Source organism: Monopterus albus, unplaced genomic scaffold (assembly GCF_001952655.1).
Source record: "Monopterus albus unplaced genomic scaffold, M_albus_1.0 scaffold37.1, whole genome shotgun sequence".
NCBI classification, from domain to species: domain Eukaryota; kingdom Metazoa; phylum Chordata; class Actinopteri; order Synbranchiformes; family Synbranchidae; genus Monopterus; species Monopterus albus.
In genome coordinates this window covers 1141807-1163394 of record NW_018127917.1, presented here as the reverse complement: position 1 = coordinate 1163394, position 21588 = coordinate 1141807, and the positions used below count along the sequence as shown (strand labels likewise).

The window sequence follows — 21588 nt, the reverse complement described above, 5'->3', positions numbered from 1 at the left end:
TCACTACAATATGCTAAACTAATAAATGTACACTCTGACATATTGATGTATGTATACAAGTTGGCTTTTAACATAATTTATAACTTAAATAACAAATCAAATTTTTTATATGAAGTATTAAATATATTAAAACATGAACTAAGAATGTACATTAAACATTTTTTAAAAATATGTTATTTAAAGATATTTACCATAGTGCCACTGAGTCCATAGTTGACTGGATTTATGATCCATAGTAACGGCCTTGCTTAAAAATAAGTGGTTGTTGATACACAAACTGCATAAAAACAGCAAGGTGCAACTGTGTAAAATACATTTCACTGGTAAACTGGTCTATATATACACACAGTATTTCAAGTGTACTGTCATTTATGTCCATCCCTACTGACACACACCCACCCACCCTCACACACTATGTGGAATATGATGCATGTTTTCTTGTCTACATCACTCATGTTATGACGTTGTGGCACTTGCCACAGCCTCAAAGGTGTGACTTAAATGTTTCACATGTTCCTCAGATAATATCTTGCAGATTAAGATTCACAAACTCTCATAAAAACAAAAAAGTCACCAGACATAAAACGTACCAAACCATGAAGAAAATATCCACACATTAATACGCCATTTCACTTTACATTGTATAATTGAGGCTTCCGAGAATAAAATAAAGATGTCGAAGAAATTGGGCAAAGTCAGCACAATTTGTAGTGAATTCAATGAGTTTGTCCTTCAGTACTGTGGTTCCCAAGCCCAAAGGAATAGTAAGGTGATTGAGGGGTCACAAGATGTTTAATGAAATACTGTACATGCTGCAACATAACCACTTTTTATGACTCATAATGAAGCAGCTCAGTGCCATCTTATACACATAGAATAAATACTGTTGGCAGGTTTTTGCCCTTACCTCTCTGATGGGAGCTTTCCGGATATGGGGCTTGTCCTTCTGGTGTTCCTCAAGGTTCCATTCTGGATCCCATTTTCTTTGATTCCCCTTGGACAGATGAGCTTAAAGGCATATCTCAGTTATAGGCTGATGACGTTCAACTGTACTTTTAATTTCAACCTAAGAATATCCTAAAAGTGACGGTTTTAAATAATTTCTTTTTAAATAAATCCCATAGATGACCATTATTTAATTTTCTGCAGATAAACAGCGGGTGCATGTTGCTAAAGCAACATATAGAGTTTGTTTCATTTTCAGAAAAAGTCTGCTAAAAGCCAAGGTCAAAGATGTAGGTCAAAGGCCTTATTTGCTCCCGTTTTTACCATTTGAGGAACAATCTCTGTCCCAACTCTAGCTAAAGATTTTTAGGCTTTTATGGGGATTTTTATACATCACCACAGATTCAAAAACAAAAATGATAATGCCTTTCGAGGTGGTGGCTCAAAACTTCCTTCTATAGCAAGGACAGGCCAAGAACCACAGCATTTTCCAGGAAATGCAATACTATTACTACAGTCATCTCATTTGTTCAGTCCCTGTTAAGACCATAAATGGTCTGACATGCTGAACGGTAGAGGCAAGATCCGCCTGTCATGAGGTATTGACTAGTTGTTGGTAAATGAGGTTTTAAAAACTCATTCATGTCAAGAAGTGAACAAAGACTTCCTGTTTTCTATACTCTTTATTGAATGAAGCAGCACAAAAATTATACATTTCTATAGAATACTTTTTCCTTTAAATTGTACAAAATGTAGATCTACCAAAGAAAACGTCCAAGTGATATTAGCTAACAAGTCTATTGTGCAAATAACAAAAAGACCTAGTGTTAATGACCTATAGTTAGGATATGCTGACCAAAAGAAAAAGAAAAAATTGTAGCAGTGAATACACAAGAACTACCTGCACATTCTGAAATGGGAGAGCCGTGTTGTTTAAACAAACAAAAAGTTTCATTTTGCATGAAAATTCCAGACTACTTCCAAACTAAGATTCTTCATAAAACATTGTGATATAAACATTACTGTTATGTTTATACCACCGGTGAAATATATGTGTGTTCTGCTGTATGTAGCAAAATAAACAGTTCAGACCATTCAACGAGTCTCTATATAAGAGAGCAAGAGAGTCCATCATTCATGGTTATAGGTCTCACTTTTTTGCATTTTGGTGTGCTTGTGCGACATGGTGGGCCCTCTGGGACTCAGTGCATCCTGCCTTGGGAAAGGTAAGACAGGAGGCCTCACAGGCAAAATGTATGTGCACGCCACAAAGAAGCGCTTCATTGCAAGTTTATAGTAGGTAATACTGCTAGCAGTCCAGTGCTAGTCTAGGCACAGAGTAAACCTCCTTGCCTGCTGACCTGCCACTCCTGGCCACTGGCAGCCAGGATCGCCCAGCTCAGATGTAACTTCAGAAATCAGCTGTTGGCTGGTTCATTCCTCTGATGATGGAGCATGTCTGCCACACTTACTATGTCCTCCTCGGGGACCTGAAAAAGAAAGTTAAAGTAGTACTGGTTGACTTAGCTCTAAACTCAACACTGACACATTACCACCTTATAAAGTTAATGAACATGTTAGCAAACAGTTACCTACTTACACATCTGGCAGACATGGAACACAATTAGCATTCATTTGGAAGTAAATCTCCCACATTCAGCAGATTCCATTAAATTAACTGGCATTTCCCTTAGACTTTATTGAAGATAAAATAAATTAGAACAATGTACTGAAGTATGAGCCTAGGAGTGACCTCCCGTCATCCCCTATGCACATGTTCTAATGACGCAGCTTTGTTCTGTTCAATGTTAGGAAATGTTCTCAAATATTTCTATTATTGCAACTACCTGATCAGGAGCTTTCTGAATGACTTCCATCCTATTTATTCTTCCTCTTCACAAACATTTAGCTTGTGTTGACTACAGAGTCTGCTAAAAGTAAAATATTACCTCCAAATCTATACTTCTACCATAATACCACAGCAGAGATAATCTCCCGTGACCTCATTTATTTACCAGGCAGATTAGATTCAAAGAGTTCCTCCTAAGCAGGAGTCACTGTGATGTCACACCTAGTTTAATTTTTTTCCATTGGAATTTGTTGTTTATTATTAGACCAGTTTGCACAGTTCTGGTAAATACCAAATTCTGTCATTAACAAGGTGCAATGACTTTCTGTGACTAAGATGTTTTATGGTTATATTAAGTTCAACAATAGTGCAATACAGTGAGTCAAACTCCTTTCCAAAACATTTTAACAGTTGCCCAAACAGTAGGAGAATACCTAAAGATTCAATATCATGACAAAGGTCATGATGAATACAGACTCCATTCATCCTCATTTTACTTGCATTTTTCAGTATTTAGCAATTAGGCAGCCCAAGTACCTCAGACTAGAAGATAGTATGAATACTTTACATTACAGGGGAGGGAGAGCAGAAAGAGAGAGTTTTTTTTTCTTTTTAAAACAGCAATCGCTGATAATGCAATTAATCAACGTTGTACACTCACTTCTCATGGATCACACCATTTAAGACTGGGAAAATCCTTCAAAGTGGAGCCAAACCACAAAACAGTCTACAGAAACCATTCATCCAATATCTATACCTCTTATTTCTGAATAGGAGCGTATGCCAGGGGCGAGAGGCAGGGTACACCCTGGACAGGGCCGACACTTAGAGACCACATACACACACACTTCTATGGACAATTTAGAATTGCCAATCAACCTACATGGACTACCTTTGGATTGTGGGAGGAAGCTGAAGTACCAGGAGGGAAGCCACGCACAGTGACCCAAGGTGTCAGCCCAGACCTGAACCTGGAATCTTCTTGCTGTGAGACGACAGCGCTAACCACAGCACCGCTGTGCCACCCAGGAACCAGGTATGATTGATCATTTGAAGAAAAGACAATTTTGGCACTGTCTGGTGACAGCACAAGGATGCTTATGTAGGAGGTAAATTTGATTTTGCTGATTTGCACAGTGACATAAATTCTGCATAAGATAAACCATAAGATGACCTACATAAACCTTTCTTGGTAATTTCTGTGATGCGAGTTGCTGACAGAAAAAAAAATTAGAAAACAAAACCAACGGTGGAGTTTCAGATCACATATGCAGTAAACTTGCACACACCTCAAAAACACTGTTTTACATGAATATACCAAGAGCCAGCGTTACAAGGCTTCCTGTTGAAAAGGATCCTTATTAGGTCATGTAATAAAAACCTGACCATATATAAAATAATGTTGATCAAAAAACTTCATAGATACATTTTATTTTACCTTAAAGGTTCATTTAATCTCCATAAATTCCACCAAGATAAAAATGACAAAAAGTATACTGAAGAAGTAATATATAAATGAAATGTTTCAGAGAACACACATTATTTAAATACAACATTCAAGAAGCAATTTAAAGTAAATAAAAGTGCTTTATTTGTTAAACTGTTTTGTGTCAGATCAAGATTTTAGGGTCCAATCATTTTAATACTGCTTTTGTATAAATACACATCTGCATAACAGAATTTTTAAAATCATATGTTTAAGGCGGTTTTATGCCGCTACATGTGGGCTGTAACCCACCTTTGAAAATGAATAGTTTTTAAATCCTCAACATGAAATCCATCTCAATAAGGGCTTTTTATTAATTTCTAGAAGTGATTTGGATTTTTCTTTCTTCCATTAGTGCATTTTTGGTCACCTCTCTAGTGTCTTCTGCTCTTTTTTTCTAAATATATTTAAGATAACTGATTCATCTTCAAAATTTACCAGGGTCAGGTAACAAGCTCACATGAGCGGAAACACCCTGAAATGATTTTTAACCGCTAGCCCTGAGCTTCCCTCTTGAGTAAACCTCACAGGAATGCTAATAATGTGACATATGCTCGGTTTTATCAGTCTCCATTTCCCACATTAAGAAACAGAGCCAAACCTTAAGTCTTTAAATAGCCATGTAATAGAGTGCCATACGGATGACGTATTTTTGTAGGCCAATCCAGAAGTTAGCATCGCCTCGTATCCTTCGATAAAAAGTCAGTGGGATTTTTCCATAGGCTTTTGGATTGGATTGGCAAACATAAGCTTATTACACATTTTGTTCAGTAAAATAATCACAAGTGAACACCACTTTATGATTTTTGAAGCCAAAATACAATCGCCAGAAGTAAAAAGCTATTGTTAGGCTATAAAAGAACTACACCACGGTCCCATGACTTGAGCATCACCACCATGGCTTCCGATTCGTAATTGGATTTGGTGAGCACACCAAACATACATTCTACAAAATGCTTCTCTTAGCGTAACCTGATCTAGCTAGTGATCATAACTGTGTCAGAATAGTTTGCAAGTGTGTGAGTACCAATACAACGGGGCTGTAAGGGTGGACTAGTGAGTAGATGAGTCACTGTGATGACGTTTAATATACCTGACAACCTCTGCAGATAAAAGACTTGAAAATCCTGAGTGAGGTATTAATCACATATTTTGTCTGCTAGACTAAAACATGCAAATATATTGGCCTTGTGTTAACCACAAACCTTATTTTGTTTGTCTAACTAAAAACCCATAAAAAAAACCAACAACATTGATTTCTGGGTGAGGGAACTGGAAGTGCAAAAATGCTAACTAATTTCTGGGTGTTAGGACTCACTCCTACAGCACTATGCATTTGATTCACAAACGTACTGACTTTGAAGCTTTCACTTCCATGACAACAGCAGAAATGACACGGACATGTTGGACTCACCAGAGCATGGTCGAAGCTGAAGGTGCTTATGTAATAGGCAGAGATGTCACTGTCAGCCAGAGGCTGAGATATCTGAGCAACTATACCACATTCATCTAGAAAACAGAGAGAGTGGAGGAGAAACTCGCTGAAAACAGGACCGCAGTCATAAACAGGTGTTAAAATCTGCTACAGATTTCTGTCTGTGTATTAATTTAAAAAGTCAACAAGCAAGTGATTTAAACCTACTAACAACTGTAAATTCAACAAATGTAAAGAAAAACACACAAGACAATAGAACTGACACTACAGAGTCTGTTACATAGTTTCCACCTCAGCATATGTCTGACCAATACACAGACTTTGCTTTGATTTATTTGGTCAGAGTAAGACCATTTTATATATACTAAAACATTTCTGATTTGATTTGCAGCAACAGTCAGACACCAAAGCAACGTGTTTGATCCCCGCAGGGGGAAGCAACTCCAGATGCACATGGGAATGTACTATATGACTGACATGCTTCTAAGCTGTATGTAGAGTAAGCTGCTACATTTGGAGGCATATACAACAGAGTGGCCTTACCGAAGCCCAGCGGTTGTCCCCCTATGCGAACCATTCTCCACAGCTCCCCAGAGGAGCTGGTGAAGAGAAGATCTGCAGGAAACCTACAGCACAAAGATCAAGCACTGATTTCTGCCAAGCAGCTGAGTGCAAACACACACAAGACTTCAGAGATGGACAGGGGAAGACCTCCTTCTAGCAACCATTAGATAAAAGCTGGCGAACACAGACACTGAAACCGCAACACCCGCGAAAGTGACCCAAAAAAAAGGGGCAACGATGCCGTTATTAGACAACTGAGCTGTGTCAGCTCTGTGCTGCTTTTGACTTAGGAGCTGAATTAAAATTGGTTAAATGGAAAGTGTCACAGAGCCACTGTAATTCCATTACAGATTTTAAACAATATCAGGACTGTGGTAAACTCTGCCTGAGGACTGTCAATTAAGTAAACACAAAAATAACCTTTTCCCTATGTTTATGGGCCCAAAGCACCTCTGGATAAAACTGCTGGATGCTGTTTATTTGTTTTGGCCATTCTAGCATTTTAATGGAGCGAAAATGAAGAGTCCTTACTTTCTCTGAGCCTCAGTGTCCATCACCAGTGAGATGTAGCCATCGATAAGGGAGAAGGAAAAGAACTTGATACAGTCCAGGTCTTGGCTGGGAGATGACTGCATGTCCTCTTTAGGACTAGAGAGGACAAGACATATTCAGCAAGACAGCACAGAAGCAAAGCAGGTCATTTATATTATAGTAACATATGAAGTGAATGACACATTAGAATAATTGTCAACACAGGGGAAAAGATGAGTCACAGAGAAAATGTGGTTTTACTTCAGGAGAATAAAAACATGATGACGCATTTTTAAACAACAGATAAACGGATTTATTTTGGATTTTTATTTTGCCTGGACAACGATTCTCTGTGTTATCTGTGTTTGACAAAAGGTCAGCACGTCTCATATCTAAGTTTTCAAAATGATGTGAGAACTGATTAAACTTGATGTGAAATAATAAGTTACCTGTGAGGAATCAGTCGTGATTAATGCACAACAACCTCTAGCCAGCAAGCTGGTGTCTACTGTGCATCATGTGCTGCCACCTTGTGTTTTTGAAAGGTACTGCAGCAATGTGAGCAAGCAAGATGCTCACCTGGTGGAATAGAAGAGAACATCCATGAGTGTGGTGGCAATGGACGGCAGTGTGTCCGGGTCCAAGGACATGACACAGAAGTGGTTCTTTGGGATCAGCACTGGGTGAACTGTAGGCTGGATGGCTGGAAAAACAAGGACAGTGCTAATTTATAAGAACAGCTGTGTGAAATACTTTCAGACATTTCTAAAAATATATATATTTAAAAAACTACAAAAAACAGCAAACAAACTGCAAATCTGGTGAGAGAAATGTTTCCAGGCTAGTCTGACACATACTGGAGAGGCAGAGGGTTAACACATGTTTCAGCATGTTCTGCTCACACTGTACAGCATGTTCGTTGTGCACGTCATGGTGAAAATCACTTCTTGTAAAGCACACAGTGAGGTCCAAATGTTCTTTTATGCTTGAAAATGAATGTGGACCCTGCCTGTTTGCACTGGTTAATTATATAATGTCATATACTGTGATGTTTGTTTTAATCAAACATGGCTTTGTTAAGCTCAACAGCTGTCCCTGAACAGCAGATTCCCTTTGCTCTAAAGCGTACATCGTGCAAAGGAACCAGTAAAAACATGATGGAAAAGTTGTGATATTAAAATTTACAGCGTGGTGATCGATTGACTCAAACAATGCGCACTCTGCTGCGCAGAATCCGCACTCGAGTGTTTGCATTTTGTCCAAGAACACTGATAACATGCATGGTTCACGGCGACACAGTTTAGTGTTGAATAAAGACCCTGTTTACAAATGAAGTGGCAGAATGAAGCTCAGATCATCCAGAATGACAAACTAGGGTGTAATCTCCAGGAGGGGCCGTGAAAACAAACATCTCATCACACCCCTAGTACACATCATCTGCTACTTGATCAGCTAACATTCACATTTGAGCTACATCAAGTTACAGAAATGCTATTCCAACCTCAGCAGGCACTGTGCCAGAGACGCTTCTGTAGAAAAATGACTGAAACATGGCACCATCATGTTAAACTGCCTCAATAGTCACAGTATACACTGAAATGTATGTGACAAGTTTCTCTAGTAACAGTTTTTTGGACTGAAATGCAAGAAAGGGAAAAGGAGGGGAAGTGAATAAAACAAAATTACCAATAATAATGATGATAACAGTACTACTAATAAAATCAGCTTGTTACATTTCTAGAGGTTGGAGGGAATGTGTGTGGCCTCAGCCCCAGGTATTTGATTCAAGTTGAAATGTGTTAAAAATGGGTTCCATGTGTCATAAAAAGCTGATAAGCTATTCTTGTGAGTGGATGCCATTTTCTCTAATGTGATGTATTCTGTCAGAAAGTTGGTCCACTGGTTTATTGTAGTGATTTTTTTGATTTCCAATTTTGAAAGATTGTTTTCTTGGCAATCTGTCTGTACTTTTCCATGATTTCAGTACAAGTGGTCTTCGAAGTAAGTAATATTTAAGCAACATAATACTTCTACCCAAATTAATCCTTCAATCTGTGACTATGTTTTCAGATCACTTCCTATGTGATGCGGAAGTCTTTACCCTACAGGTTCAGAGAACCTCTAGGTGGAGCTCCAGTTCTTCTAACTGCCTCCTCTGAGTCAAGCTCGATCAATACAAGCAGGGTAAGTGCACTGATACCAAACAGGACTGCAACCTCTACCTTCTTTGCCGTTCTTTTGAAGGCCATTGGAAACATCCTGGCCATGCACAGGGACACAATCTCCTTTCACCTCCTTGTAGATATTGAACTCTTCTTCCAGAGTGCTGATGACTACAGACAGGTCTTTCTCTTTTACCTACACAACACATATATTGGCAGAGAGACGTTTCAGAGCACTGTGAAATGTGTATAAATATCTTAATCAAAAAGCCATACAATCAATCAATACACGATAGATATTTTCAGGGCACAAGAGTGTCTCACTTTAAGGGAAGATATGAGCTCAACTAGCATATCAGCCATTAATATAGTTGCTGACACAAACATCTGTCTGTGTGTAATCTATTTTTGCCCACTTAACACTTTTACATGTAATATATCAACTAACTTTTTAGTGCCCTCAGCTCTGTTGAGAATTAATTCCTCAACTGCAAAACGCAGACAGCGTGGCTGCTTTTGTCTGGCAGAGCTCAGCAGGTCAGGGGCTTCTTTGTGAGACGAGAGTTTGGAAAAGAAATGCTCCAGATGGCTATAAACTGTAACAGTGAAAAGCTTTAGAGTGCCTATTTTATTTTAACAAGATGTTCGTGAAAGCTGATTAGGTTGGAGTGGAACAGAGTGGAGCAAAAGGTAAAAAGTCTAAAGTAGATGGGGCTCACCAGGATAAAGTCAGTCTGATAAGTGGAGAGCATGAAGACAGAGACATGCTGCTGGGCCAGTGGGGCGATGACCGACTTGGCGATCTTGGTCACACCGACAGCCTGTGAGCTGCTTGAGGCGTTGCCGTTGGAGACCACATTCAACGGCAGCCAGATGGAGCTCTCTACCTGGAGATGCTCTGAGGGCTGGAGCTCTGAGGGATCAAGAGGAAAAGTGGTCAGTATGCATGACTTTCTACTCATGCATTTAGGAATCACCAGTTTGCTTCAGCCATGGCAGCGTCTTCCAACAGTTAATACTAGCTCCAAGCCTCAGTGGACGATGAGTAGTAGGACCAAGTGTGTTCACATACCGACTAACAGCCGTTAGTCTACCTCTGACTTTGACCTTCGCTGACTGGTTTAGAAAGATGAGGCTTGCACAAAAACTTGCACAGGGTGTTCAATAAAACTGTTTCTGGAGTCTGAGAAATTAATTTGGTGCCAGGCTTAAGATGTCAGAGATTTGGCAGATCACATGAGTATGGGGTGTAATTTAATCGCCAAAGAACTTTTGATTAAATGTGCTACTGGGGTGCATTACTGGAAATACAACATGCACCCTTTCTGGAATTTGATCCATTGTAGGGACTAAAAAGTAATCTCTTTTAAATTTCACATTTTTATGAAACACTAAAATACCCCTTCAATTTACCAAATCAGTGGTTACTGGATGAATATTCCATCTACATCACTGATTATGCAAACTATACTCATGAAATTTCAAAACACACCACTAATTGCAATACAGGTGGTGCATTTTTAAATTCCATGAGTATACTTGTGTAAAAATAATGGGTCTGCCACATTATTGCCACACCAGTAGGAAAATGAACAGGCATTTCCATGAGGAGGAGCTAATTATGCAAATGAAAAACTGTGTGACTGATAGTATGTTGACTACATCTGAAACTGGTAAACACAGCAGTGTCTGTGGCAAAATGCTTTAGGGTCTTCTGACATCATGATCAAACTCCGCCCAGTCCTGCTCCACAAAAATATTGGGGGGGGACAAACAAACAAAAAAAAACTTTTTTCCATACAATAGCTTTAAATAAAACTACTGCAAAATTATTCATTCAGATGGCAAGTGAAACAGCATGACAGCATACATATGGTAAATGCAGCCAAACCACCCCAGGAAACAGGAATGGCAGTCACAAGCTAAGAGCACATGGAGGTGACAGGCACACTGTGTACACTCTACAGGGGTGTATCACAACATTATACTACTGGTGATTTATCTCTCCGTTTGTGAAGGTGTAAACTATGAGGCAGCTTTGAGTAACTACTTCCTGTTTGCTGCTGAGTATAATGTGCTTACACACACACACACCCACACTTCTTCTCCGTTACCTTTTGTTTCTTCCTTCGCCACAGAGATGTAAAAGCCCCCTGCTATTTATACCGCCCAACTACATGTGTAAATAAAATTATGCTCAGGAGAGTATCTGTGTCACCACTAGAGGCTTGGCCATAGCTGGGACCCAAGTTCCTCCGATGTGACTGCAACATCCTGAGTCTCTGGGCCAAAATGGAGGAACGGGATATTTCACTCTTCTTCACAAAGTATGAACGGAGTGGAAACTGGCAGCTACCTGGGAATCAGGCGTCTATCCAGGGAGTAAACACCAAGTTGGAACAGAGAGATACTGGGGCGATGACTTAGAGAGATGTGCACCATAACCTTTTATTACTTAAATAACAAACTTAAAAGCTTGATACATTGTTACCAAGGTCCTGATTCACTACTTTTGAAATGGAGCACAATTCTGAATACCCAGTGGGGAAAGAATCCTCCCTGCATGTTTAAGATGCATTTTCATAGAAAGTTTCACAAATCCTCAGAGGAGACCAAATGTTTTGGTTATGTTTCGTTACTATTCAGAAAACTACAAACATTACCAAATGATGTCTGTCTCCTGCAGTGAATAAACTGTTTTCTTTACTCCATTTCAAAGGGACACTTTTCCCAAACCTAAAAAACGTTTGGGACAGTATCGTCGACAGTAACAACGCTCACCGATATTGGGCTATAATGACTCAGTCGTTAGGCGACATTGTTGGGCATCAAAGGACTGAACTAAACATCTGCAACAACGCCAAACTGATGAAGCCTCTTGGATGAGAGGTGAAACGTCTTCGACCTAAAAATCATTTTTCTGGTTGGTATTGTTTGCCACAGACGGCCCCTTGTGGCTGAAACCTCTTAAAATAGCCACTCACTTAGAAGGAAGATGGAGAGGAACAGAGCACCCTGTGGCAATATACACTCACAGGCCACTTTATTAGGTACATCTGTACCTAATTCAACTGTATGCAGTTCAGTGCAACACTTCCACCTTAACATCTGTTTATGAAGCTCAAAACGTTTCAGTTTTTGGTGAAATTGTCATAAATGTATAAATTCAGTTATATGTTTATTACAGAGGTCATAGTTAAAGGTGGTGTTCTACTGGACTACATTATATTCAGAGGTGTGTCTACCTTTTTGTCCTCCCCAGCTACGTACACGAGAGGGTCAGCTTATTAGGAACGCCTGTAGTCCAGTACATCACCAACTTTAGCTATGATCTCAATAATAAACAAATAATTGAATGTATACATTTATACAACTTAACCAATATAAATCACCCATCAAGCCCACCTCTGCCACACACAAACAAGTTGTGCTGTGTTAATGTGCACAGTAACTACTGCTTTTGCACTTTTTGCTTGTGTCTGTCAAAATGCACTCAAGTCAGTACAGATTATTTAATCAGGATTTTAACCATACGTGTAGCTTGAATTAAAAGAAAAAGGGGAAAACTGCTTCTCTGTAAAGCTGCACTTGAGCTCTGCAAGTCTGAGGCACCTCATAGCAGCAGCAGCTCACCTGCACACCTACAACACCGCCACCAGCCTTCCCTGTCTGTGAAGATTTATACCAAAGGGATGAAGGAGGCAACAATCTACCAAGTTCACAAGCTGTTTTTGGGGGGGTATTTTTCCTGCATTATATGGTTTCATACACCCATTCTACCACATGAAGTCTGTGAGGGGAACAAGGAAGGAAGGAAGTAACTTTGGTGTGGTATAACCGACCTATGTTGTAGTGCAATTCAGGACTGCATACTAGCTCAAACCGTATTCTGAGCAGGCAACATGTTTATAAAAAAAAGTAACAATTAGCGGTGGTGTTGGATTCTGGAGGAGCTACTCACAGCTTAGAAATATCAGAACACACTATAGATCATGATAAGACCGCTCCATGAAGATCGCAGAAAATGAAAAACAAAGTCCTGAGCCCGTGGAAAAATATTTTGCATTCTTGTTTTTAAAAGAGTATCGCACTTCAGTACAGTTTGGGAACTCACCAAAGATAGATAGAAAAGGAAAGCATTTATGCAGTACAGCAAAATGTCATGACTTTTAGTCCCTGTAAGTCTATAAAACTGCTGTCTAGCAAATGTACATGTCTTTCGAGCTCCACACCCCTGTTTGTAACACAGGCTTTCTATTCAAAAGGAAGCATCCACACCCACAGATAACCCTGGTGACATCACTAGGGCTTGACCTTTACACTTAATAATGCTCATTCAGAGCCAGAAAACAAATTATACAACTCCTTTCACAGGCTGGCATCCATCAGTGCATGTCTTGCATCATTTTCTGTTCTGTACAAACTGGGAACATTATACTAAATGGATTTTATGGTGTCAGTATACACTTTAGTGCACAATTGAGAGAGGGTGTGGTAGGACAAAAGATTTGTGTACACAAGGGTGTTTTACCTTTAAATCCTTCCTCATCAAGGACAACTGTGTAGTTCTCTGGTGTCTCCGTGAGACTGAAAAACTTGCATCTGAAACAGAGGAAGTACAGATGTTGGAAACTGAGATAAAATGAAGGCAGAAGATGGGGAGGAGAGAGAAAAGACAGTGTGGAAAAACAGGGTTATTCACTGTCAACAACAAAGAGAGGTTTATATTTTCATAACAACAACCATCAGGAATTAAGTAAACAGGATTCTCCAAAATGTGCACAGGGTTCAGAAGGAACTGTCACTGAATTAGCACAGGCCCGGGCTCAGCACTATGCCAGCGTCATCTCTTTGTCTTCAGCAAACGGTGGGTAACACCAAACTGGGGCACTGCTGCACTCGAGAACAGACTGGGCAACATTGTATATACAGTATGTATCTGCTATGAAAATCAAGTCTTAACTTGTTCACATATCTCTGCACCAGTTTCAGTGCAGTGTCCTTTAAGGTCTGCATGTTGCAGGCTTTTAGTCACTTGCAACCTTCTTCTACCTTGTTCTCCAAAACAAAGATGCCTTCATTAAATATTTACAAACACTTCAGCTTTGTCAACTGACTCAATCCGCTGAGGTAAAAAAAATTACAAAGAGATGACAAAACATATAAAGTAGTACTTGTTTGGGATTTTATTTTGAATCTGCATTGATTATAACTTACTACACTTTGTCACCAGTTTGTAATCTGCATCTTCATTAGGATCAGAGCCAAAAGCCTTTGCTTTAAAAGGCTGTAGCTTGGCCTGCCCCCAGTACTCGGTTCTATTGAATGTTGCCATTGTGAAATGTTCAAAAAGGGTAGCAGGGGAATGAGGGAACGGGTTTTTAAAAGGCAAATAGGCCCATGGGATCTGGTATGAGTACAGAAAAGGAAGTACATTTTCTTGGATTACAACAGTTTTGGGGGCCCAATATACTTCAAATCAAGTTTCTGGATGAAAGAAATTCTTCCTGTTCTACATCCAAAAATGTCTTTGCTAAATGCAACAGCAAAAAACACAGAGATTGGACAGACACTTGATGTGTTAGGTGAGATGATTACTGTGTAAACCAGGAAGCTGGACTGACCCCACAGCCTCTTGTTCACTCGAACATTAACAATGACTTTGTATACATTCTGCACCGTCTAGTCTAGCCCTACGCCTTTTATTCTGGGGTTTCAAAACACTCTCTACTCAAGCTCAAACTCCCAAGAGTGGATTGAAAGCTCAAAGTAAAAGGCTTAGGGCTGGGCTACTTTGTGATTTAGGCAGATAAAGTTAGTGTTACATAAATATCAAGTCCACTAATGCAAGAAGACAGTAAATAAAAAAATACCACAGTAAAACACAAAATACCATCAAGCAACCAAAAATATCCTTGCTTTTAAAAAGTCTTGTTATTGAGTGAGTGGTTTTTTTTTATTTTATTTTTTGCTATAGAGAAGATATGGAGCAATTTCTACATGGATGGCATCATGGATTGTTTTCTATGAATCCCTAAAGGAAGCGCTACATATTCCTGTTGTTTTTAAAACCTCTCTTAGGAGATGAACCTTCCTCTTCCTCTTCCTCTGCTTATCAGTCAGCTGAGGACAGAAAAACCCCTGACTTAGCAAAAACTATTCCCTGCCATGAGAGGGGGCAGTCACGCCACAGAGACACAACCCCCCGATCCCAATGTCCTCCCTAAGGTCTCAAGCCCTGAACCCTCAAAGACTTCAGTGACATCACCTGGGACAGCACTTTGAGACTTGGGCTATCACATCATCATGACAACGCCAAAACGACGCCACTGTTCTAACATCATTAGAATAAAATCAGTTAACATAAGAATCACTGTTCGTATTCTTTATATTTCTTCTGATCTGTTTTATGGCATTTGAAAGGTCAAAGTGTTTATTTGTCATATGCACAGCTGGGAAACGTGTTTCCCTGTACAATGAAATTCTTACTGTGCCATCCTTTGTTTACCTTTTTTACACTTCCACCCTCCCCGGGTAGGCTAGCCTTGTGTTTCACATTACAATGCAATGAACTGTGGGGAATTCCCTCGGGTAAAGTCGGCAGAAATGCTGACTTACTGAAAATGAGCATAAAGCGCTCAAAATGAAGGTGAGAAAGCCCTCATGCACTTGATGAGTTAATGGTGGCACAGCCCTGAGCCCTCACTAACTCAGCGGGATAGTGCTTCAAGGTTGGTAAGTCTGAGAGTAGACACTGGGTTTGGGGGAAACAGAGAGAACACTGTAGCACAGGCTCAGCCAGCCCATTGTGTTATAATACCCCCGTCATTTTCTGCTGACCCTTCACCTTCCACAGCTCACAGTTTCTTGCAGGTAAGCCAAGCATCTATCCTGCCAATGAGACTGATGAAGTGTGGAGCTTGGAGTGTTTCTTTTTTTGGAGAATAGAGTGAATATGTTGTTTTTAAAGTGCTATATAAATAAAATGGATTTGATTTGATTTAAATACTTTGACATTATACCTGCAAGGCAGCCAGACCTCGATAATACTGTGACAGTGTGCTGTCAAGCAACCTCAAGGATATCCATCTATGAAACATCTTTGTTTGGTTTCCTGTTTGCGAAGTACAGATAAGACGCTTCACCCAAGCTTCATTACACAACACTGACAAGCACACTGGAAAACTCATTTATCTGACACCATCTTTACAATTGGTTTTCAACCCTTTTCATCGATCTCACAGTCAAAGGAAAACTGCATGTACATTGCAGTACACCCTGGACTTCTTAGGGAATCATTAGGAAGCTACAACTTGAAACCTCTTGTTCAAGAAATATTCCTATTTCATTCAAAAAATGATCTGCTCTGCAAACATAAGATTTTGTTACATATCACTTAGGAAAATAGATGCATATAAAAGCTATACGTCCAGGAGCAGCGTGTGACAAGATCTCGTGCCACGAAATGTCATGATTTTAAAACATGACAACATTTCTCACTGAGGCAAAAGCTGTCTTGCGATAGCATAACAGAACCAGAGTGGAGTCTGACAGCAAAGTGACATATGTTTTTACATTAGTCCAGCATAAATGCAACTCCATGCTGTGTTTTAACACACAGGGCAGCGTTGGGCAGGGGGTGAGGGGTTGCAAGGGGAGTGTTGTGTGTGCGTGTATGATATGGGCCACATTGTGACATTGTTTTGCATTTTGTGACTTTCAGTCAACTAAAAGACCACTTTTCCAGTTATACATTTCAACATTAAAGTTTTTTTTTTAAATCTCACCACAGTGTCTAGAGCCCCTCCTAAGTTCATTATCAAGTCATTTATCAGAGTCACTGAGGATTTCTGAGTTTCAGCTTCTTTAATGTAAGAAATTTCTACTTTACTCAGTTGTCTATCTTATCCTATTCTTCTTTTTGGTCTTGGAGTCGACCTGAAGATGTCTTTTGGCTGTGGAAACTTGCCAAATGCATTTGTCACCTGTTCATGCAGTTCATAAACTCTATGATTAATCAACTCATCTGACATGTTTGTACAGTGCTCTGTAACATTGACAGCCTGTGTGTGAGCACTAATAACTGAAAAACAAGCTTATTCTATTGAAACATGAAGAAACATGAAGAGATGGAGAGGGAACAACTAAAACAGACAACAAAGCAACAGGTAGTGATGAAGCAGCCAATGCAGTTAAAATAAAAACCAAGCAAACAAAGTCTGGACTTTGATCAAGCTGCACAGAACAGTGGGCGGTAGCGGCCGTGGTGGTAGGGTGTCTGCAACTGATGCTCCAGCTGAGGAAACACGATAAGAGTGGAGCAAACCGGTCATTTTCAAGTGTACAGAGTGAGCCTTGAGCGATCCCAGCCTGAGCGTCAGTGCAAAGTGTGCTGCCTTTGCAACATCCCACAAGCTGATCCATAACATTCTCAGAGGCTCCTCTTTTCTCAGAACAATAGAAGGCTTTTTTCTTGAAATCCCTGCTTGTTATGAGGCAGCTGGGGGAGGAGAGTTAAAGTCCCAAACTTAACAGAGCACTGAAGCAGACAAATGGAAAATTCCCCAGTGAGTATCTGGCTCAGCTGAGGTATTGCTTCAAACTATGCTCTCGTTACCGACAACAACAGAGGGGGACTGTATGAAATCCAGTACACCAGGAGTGATATTTTGAGACACTGGGCATTGATTATTATCACGCCCATAGACTCCAAACAACAGCTAAGGTCAAGGTCCATATTTGTTGCCTGTTGTAGGAGGATTAATTCACATCTTCTAGTGTTTGATAGAATCTAATAACATGGCCAGTGCACAAATATATACACTTTTTGCAGCAGTGGAATAAGACACACACACACAAACAGCCACACATTGAACCTCTAGCCTATAATGCATACCACTACACAAATATCAAGTCTTATTTGTGAAATCAACTTAAACATCCTCACTTGTGAGGTCATTTGACCTTTCTCATCCTTAGGCTAATGACGATATGAAATCTGTAAACAGAGCTGACCTTCACAGATACAGTAACTGACAGTTGGCATGTTGTGCCTCGTCAAATAAGGGTTCTTATTTCTAGACAGGGCAAAGATGTCTCCGATTTCCTCTGCACCACAGATGTCTCAGAGCTTCAGCTGCAGTGGATGATGTCTCAGTTTGGGATAAGCCTGGTTTCTACAAGTGATTGAAATTCTGTTCAGGACTGTTTTCAAATCACTTTGCGCTGGTAGTTGTTCTCTATTGAATAGCAGAGGCCTGAAAGAGGGAGATGACTCAAATGAATCAAAGAAATCAGGCATGTTCTTACTCCACAACTGTTGTGAACTGCCATGAAGTCAGTCCACCACTCCCCATTCTGGATCGCCTGCAGTTTGATTACATACACACACACACACGACTCCTGCTACAGAAAAAGAACAGGTAAAACAAGGCAAAAGCATCCACACCACTGTCATAGCTTTAAAGCATACAAAACAACACACTGCAAAAGAAACAAGCCTGCTAATAAAAGGAAGTGTGACAACACATGCTTTTCTGGGATCAGCCTACTTTGTTTTGTTAAGACAGTGAGCGCTTCACACAATCTAGTCAAATGAAAATGTAGGCTCGCTGTTTGCAATTTCCTGGTTTGCATAAATTGAGCATGAAATGACATCTGATCTTCACCAAAGTCTGGAGAGGGCTACAGAGTCATCTCAAAGACTTTAGTTATTCATTAGTCCACAGTTAGACATGTTGTCTATAAATGGGAATGACTTGGTGTGGTGGCTACTGTCCATAAAAGTGGGCACCCAACCGAGATCATTCCAAAGACACAACGCAGAACGCTCAATGAGGTAAAAAAAAAAAAAAAAGAACCCTAGAGTAACAGCTAAAGACTTGAAGGATTCATTGGAGTTGATTAACATCTCTCTTCATGAGTCAACCACATGCAAAACATTGAACAGGTGTGTTATCCATGGCAGGACAACATAGAGGAAGCTGCTGCTCTCCAAAAACAACATTGCAGCACAGCTGAAGTTTGCCAAAAACCACACTGACACTCCGCAACACTATTGGGAGAATGTCTTGAGGACAGATGAACAAAGGTAGAATTGTCTGGGAAGAACACACAGCACTACATATGGCATAAACAGAACCGTGTACCACCATGAAAACATCATCCCAACAGTGAAGTACAGTGGAGGGAGCATTATGATGTGGGGCTGCTTTGCTGCCTCTGGACCTGGACCGCTTGCCATTGTGGAGGGGAAAATGAATTATCAAGGTATCCTAAAGGATAATGTCAGGGTGGCTGTCTGCAAGCTGAAGCTCAGAACAAGCTGAGTGATGCGCCTGGACAATGACCCTAAACACTTCATGCCCAATTTATGCAGAAAACCAGGAAATTGAAAACAGTGCAATTGTATAAAATAAAATACTTACTGTGAATTTGGATGCAGTTCTTGATCATTATGAACCTACTGGCCACAGTTATTTACTTCTAATAGAAGTTTAGAAGGTGGTGGATGTGTCAGACCAGATGAGTCTGGTACAGATATGTTAGATGTTAAGCGTTTAACAGACATACGAGATTTAGATTTCATTACTCTGTCACTTGACAAGATATAAAGAAAAACACTTTCCAGACTTGTGCAGTCATGTTTTTTACAAAACTGCCTATTAAAGGGCTGTTCTGTATCTGAAACAGTGGATGTTTAGGAAAGGACAGTGCAATATCTCGACTGGCACAAAGGCGATGAAGTTGAAAAACTTCCCTGACATTTGTACACACCTTCTAAGCTTGACATTTGAACTGTTGCTGAGCCACTGTCTGACCTATGCCTGGAAACAGATGTTGAGCTCTGCTTCTAACCACACTTGTGGAACAGCCAGTGCAATGAACAATTATTGAGGGGATATCGAGGGATTAACTAAAAACTGGTGCTAGTGCCAACGTGAGATTATGACAACTAGCAAACTGGATGTTGGTTTTGGGTAAAGGAGGTCAAAGGTCAAGTACAGTAAGTGCTGGAGAAACAGGATACCACCAGGATACAGTGGAAGGGACGTTTGGCCTATACTGGTCCTGTGTTCAGTGAAAGCAGCATGCAAAAAAGGCATTCATCCATACATTTTACGGGATTACAAAATAAATGCATATTGACATATGCCCATGCACAGTCTTATTTAAACTGCCATTTTTGTGCAAATACAGCCTAGATTATGTGGAACCATAATGGATGCAGTCATAGGAATAGTACAGTCAGCTTGATGTACGGGTTTCCAAACACTGTAACCTACTGTAATTGCTTACAGCTATACGCATAGCAGTAGCCTATATCATTCGTGGAGGCAGAACAGCAGGGCATGCACAGGCAAACAGCCCAACAATGCCTCGGCCACACAGTTATCTCATATATCCGGACTGGAGAGACATAAAGTCAAAAGACACTTACCGTGTCCTGTTCCGGAGAAATATGAGTTTAATCAGTGAGTGTGTGAAATTCGCCAGTCCATTCTTGGATATACTGGTGACCCGTAGCCTGTGGTCCAATATGTGCAAGTCCATATTCTCGTTAGCAAGCAGTGCAATCCCCTCTGTGTGAGCGCGTGGTGCAATAACACCTTACTAGCTAAATGATATCATTCAAACGTTAAATACAGACCAGGATGGTAAGCATTACCGACAATCACGGTGTCCTGGTATACTCGCTTCCCAAGCCGAAAAACACACTACGCAACCCAACGCCAGCCCCGCTGAACTAGCGTATATTCAAATAAAAGGGCCATCCTCTGACATGATACGCCTCCTCCCCTTAAAGCAACAAGTGTTGATGGTTAATGCATTTAGTGGTGAGCCCTAAAACCCGGAACTGAGTTAGCATTTTTGTACTTCCGGTTCCCTCGGTCCTGAGTCTATGAATTTTTGGTTATACGCTTGAAATACAGTATGTGGTTAACACAAGGCCAATAAATTTTTACGCCTTGTTCTATGAAATACGTCAGTAAATACCCCGCTCATGATTTTTAATGCTTTTACAAGTCTTTGCTAACAAGTGGCTAAATAAGACTACAGAGGCAGTCTGGGATTTTACACGTCATCACGGAGATATCTACTCACGATTCGGCCTTTATAACCTCCTTATTTTTAAATTGACGCACTTGCAACCTATTCAAAATAACTGACACAACCATGGTCACTAGCTAGATCGGGTCACGCTAAGAGGAAAAGATTTTGTAGAAGAACAATGCGCTATATAGCAAATTACAATTAGCTATATAGCGCGTTCTTCGTGGTAGTGACGCTAAAGTCATGGGACCGTTGTGTAGTTCGTTTATAGCCTAACAATAGCCTTTTACTTCTGGCGATTGTATCCAGGATTCGAAAAATCATAAAAGTGGCGTTCACTTGTGAGGATTATCTTGCTGAACAACATGTGTAAGTGTCATAAACCGTTGTTTGTCACAGATCTTATTTTACCGTAATAAAACAAAATCTTATGAACCCCCCCCAAAAGAAAACCCCGTCATTCCTATATTACTCTAATGCCAAACCACCGAAGCAGAAATGATTTAAATAGCCAAAAAGAATGACACCACTATCCACCTGCATTTGTCTTTTTGTAAATTAT

General features: G+C 40.1%; 1 protein-coding gene across 1 annotated transcript; it reads right to left on the bottom strand.

Moving 5' to 3' along the window:
• Nucleotides 1-1609: 1609 nt before the first annotated feature.
• On the bottom strand, nucleotides 1610-20844 carry castor1 (cytosolic arginine sensor for mTORC1 subunit 1). The gene is made up of 9 exons (XM_020598307.1): nucleotides 20413-20844; nucleotides 13504-13574; nucleotides 9692-9885; nucleotides 9033-9168; nucleotides 7390-7513; nucleotides 6811-6927; nucleotides 6259-6341; nucleotides 5695-5789; nucleotides 1610-2435 (listed from the first exon to the last, which is right to left on the bottom strand). Exons 1-9 carry the CDS (start codon nucleotides 20523-20525, stop codon nucleotides 2364-2366), a joined length of 1005 nt encoding a protein of 334 aa, XP_020453963.1. The 5' UTR covers nucleotides 20526-20844; the 3' UTR covers nucleotides 1610-2363.
• Nucleotides 20845-21588: the final 744 nt, after the last annotated feature.

Coding starts and splice junctions, on each gene's coding strand:
- castor1 (XM_020598307.1), bottom strand. CDS start 20,525: ATGGACTTGCACATATTGGACCACAGGCTACGGGTCACCAGTATATCC. Junction 9,886..13,503: donor TGATGAGGAAGGATTTAAAG/GTAAAACACCCT, acceptor TTGATCCCTCAG/AGCTCCAGCCCTCAGAGCAT. Junction 6,342..6,810: donor GACACTGAGGCTCAGAGAAA/GTAAGGACTCTT, acceptor TTTGTGCTGTAG/GTTTCCTGCAGATCTTCTCT.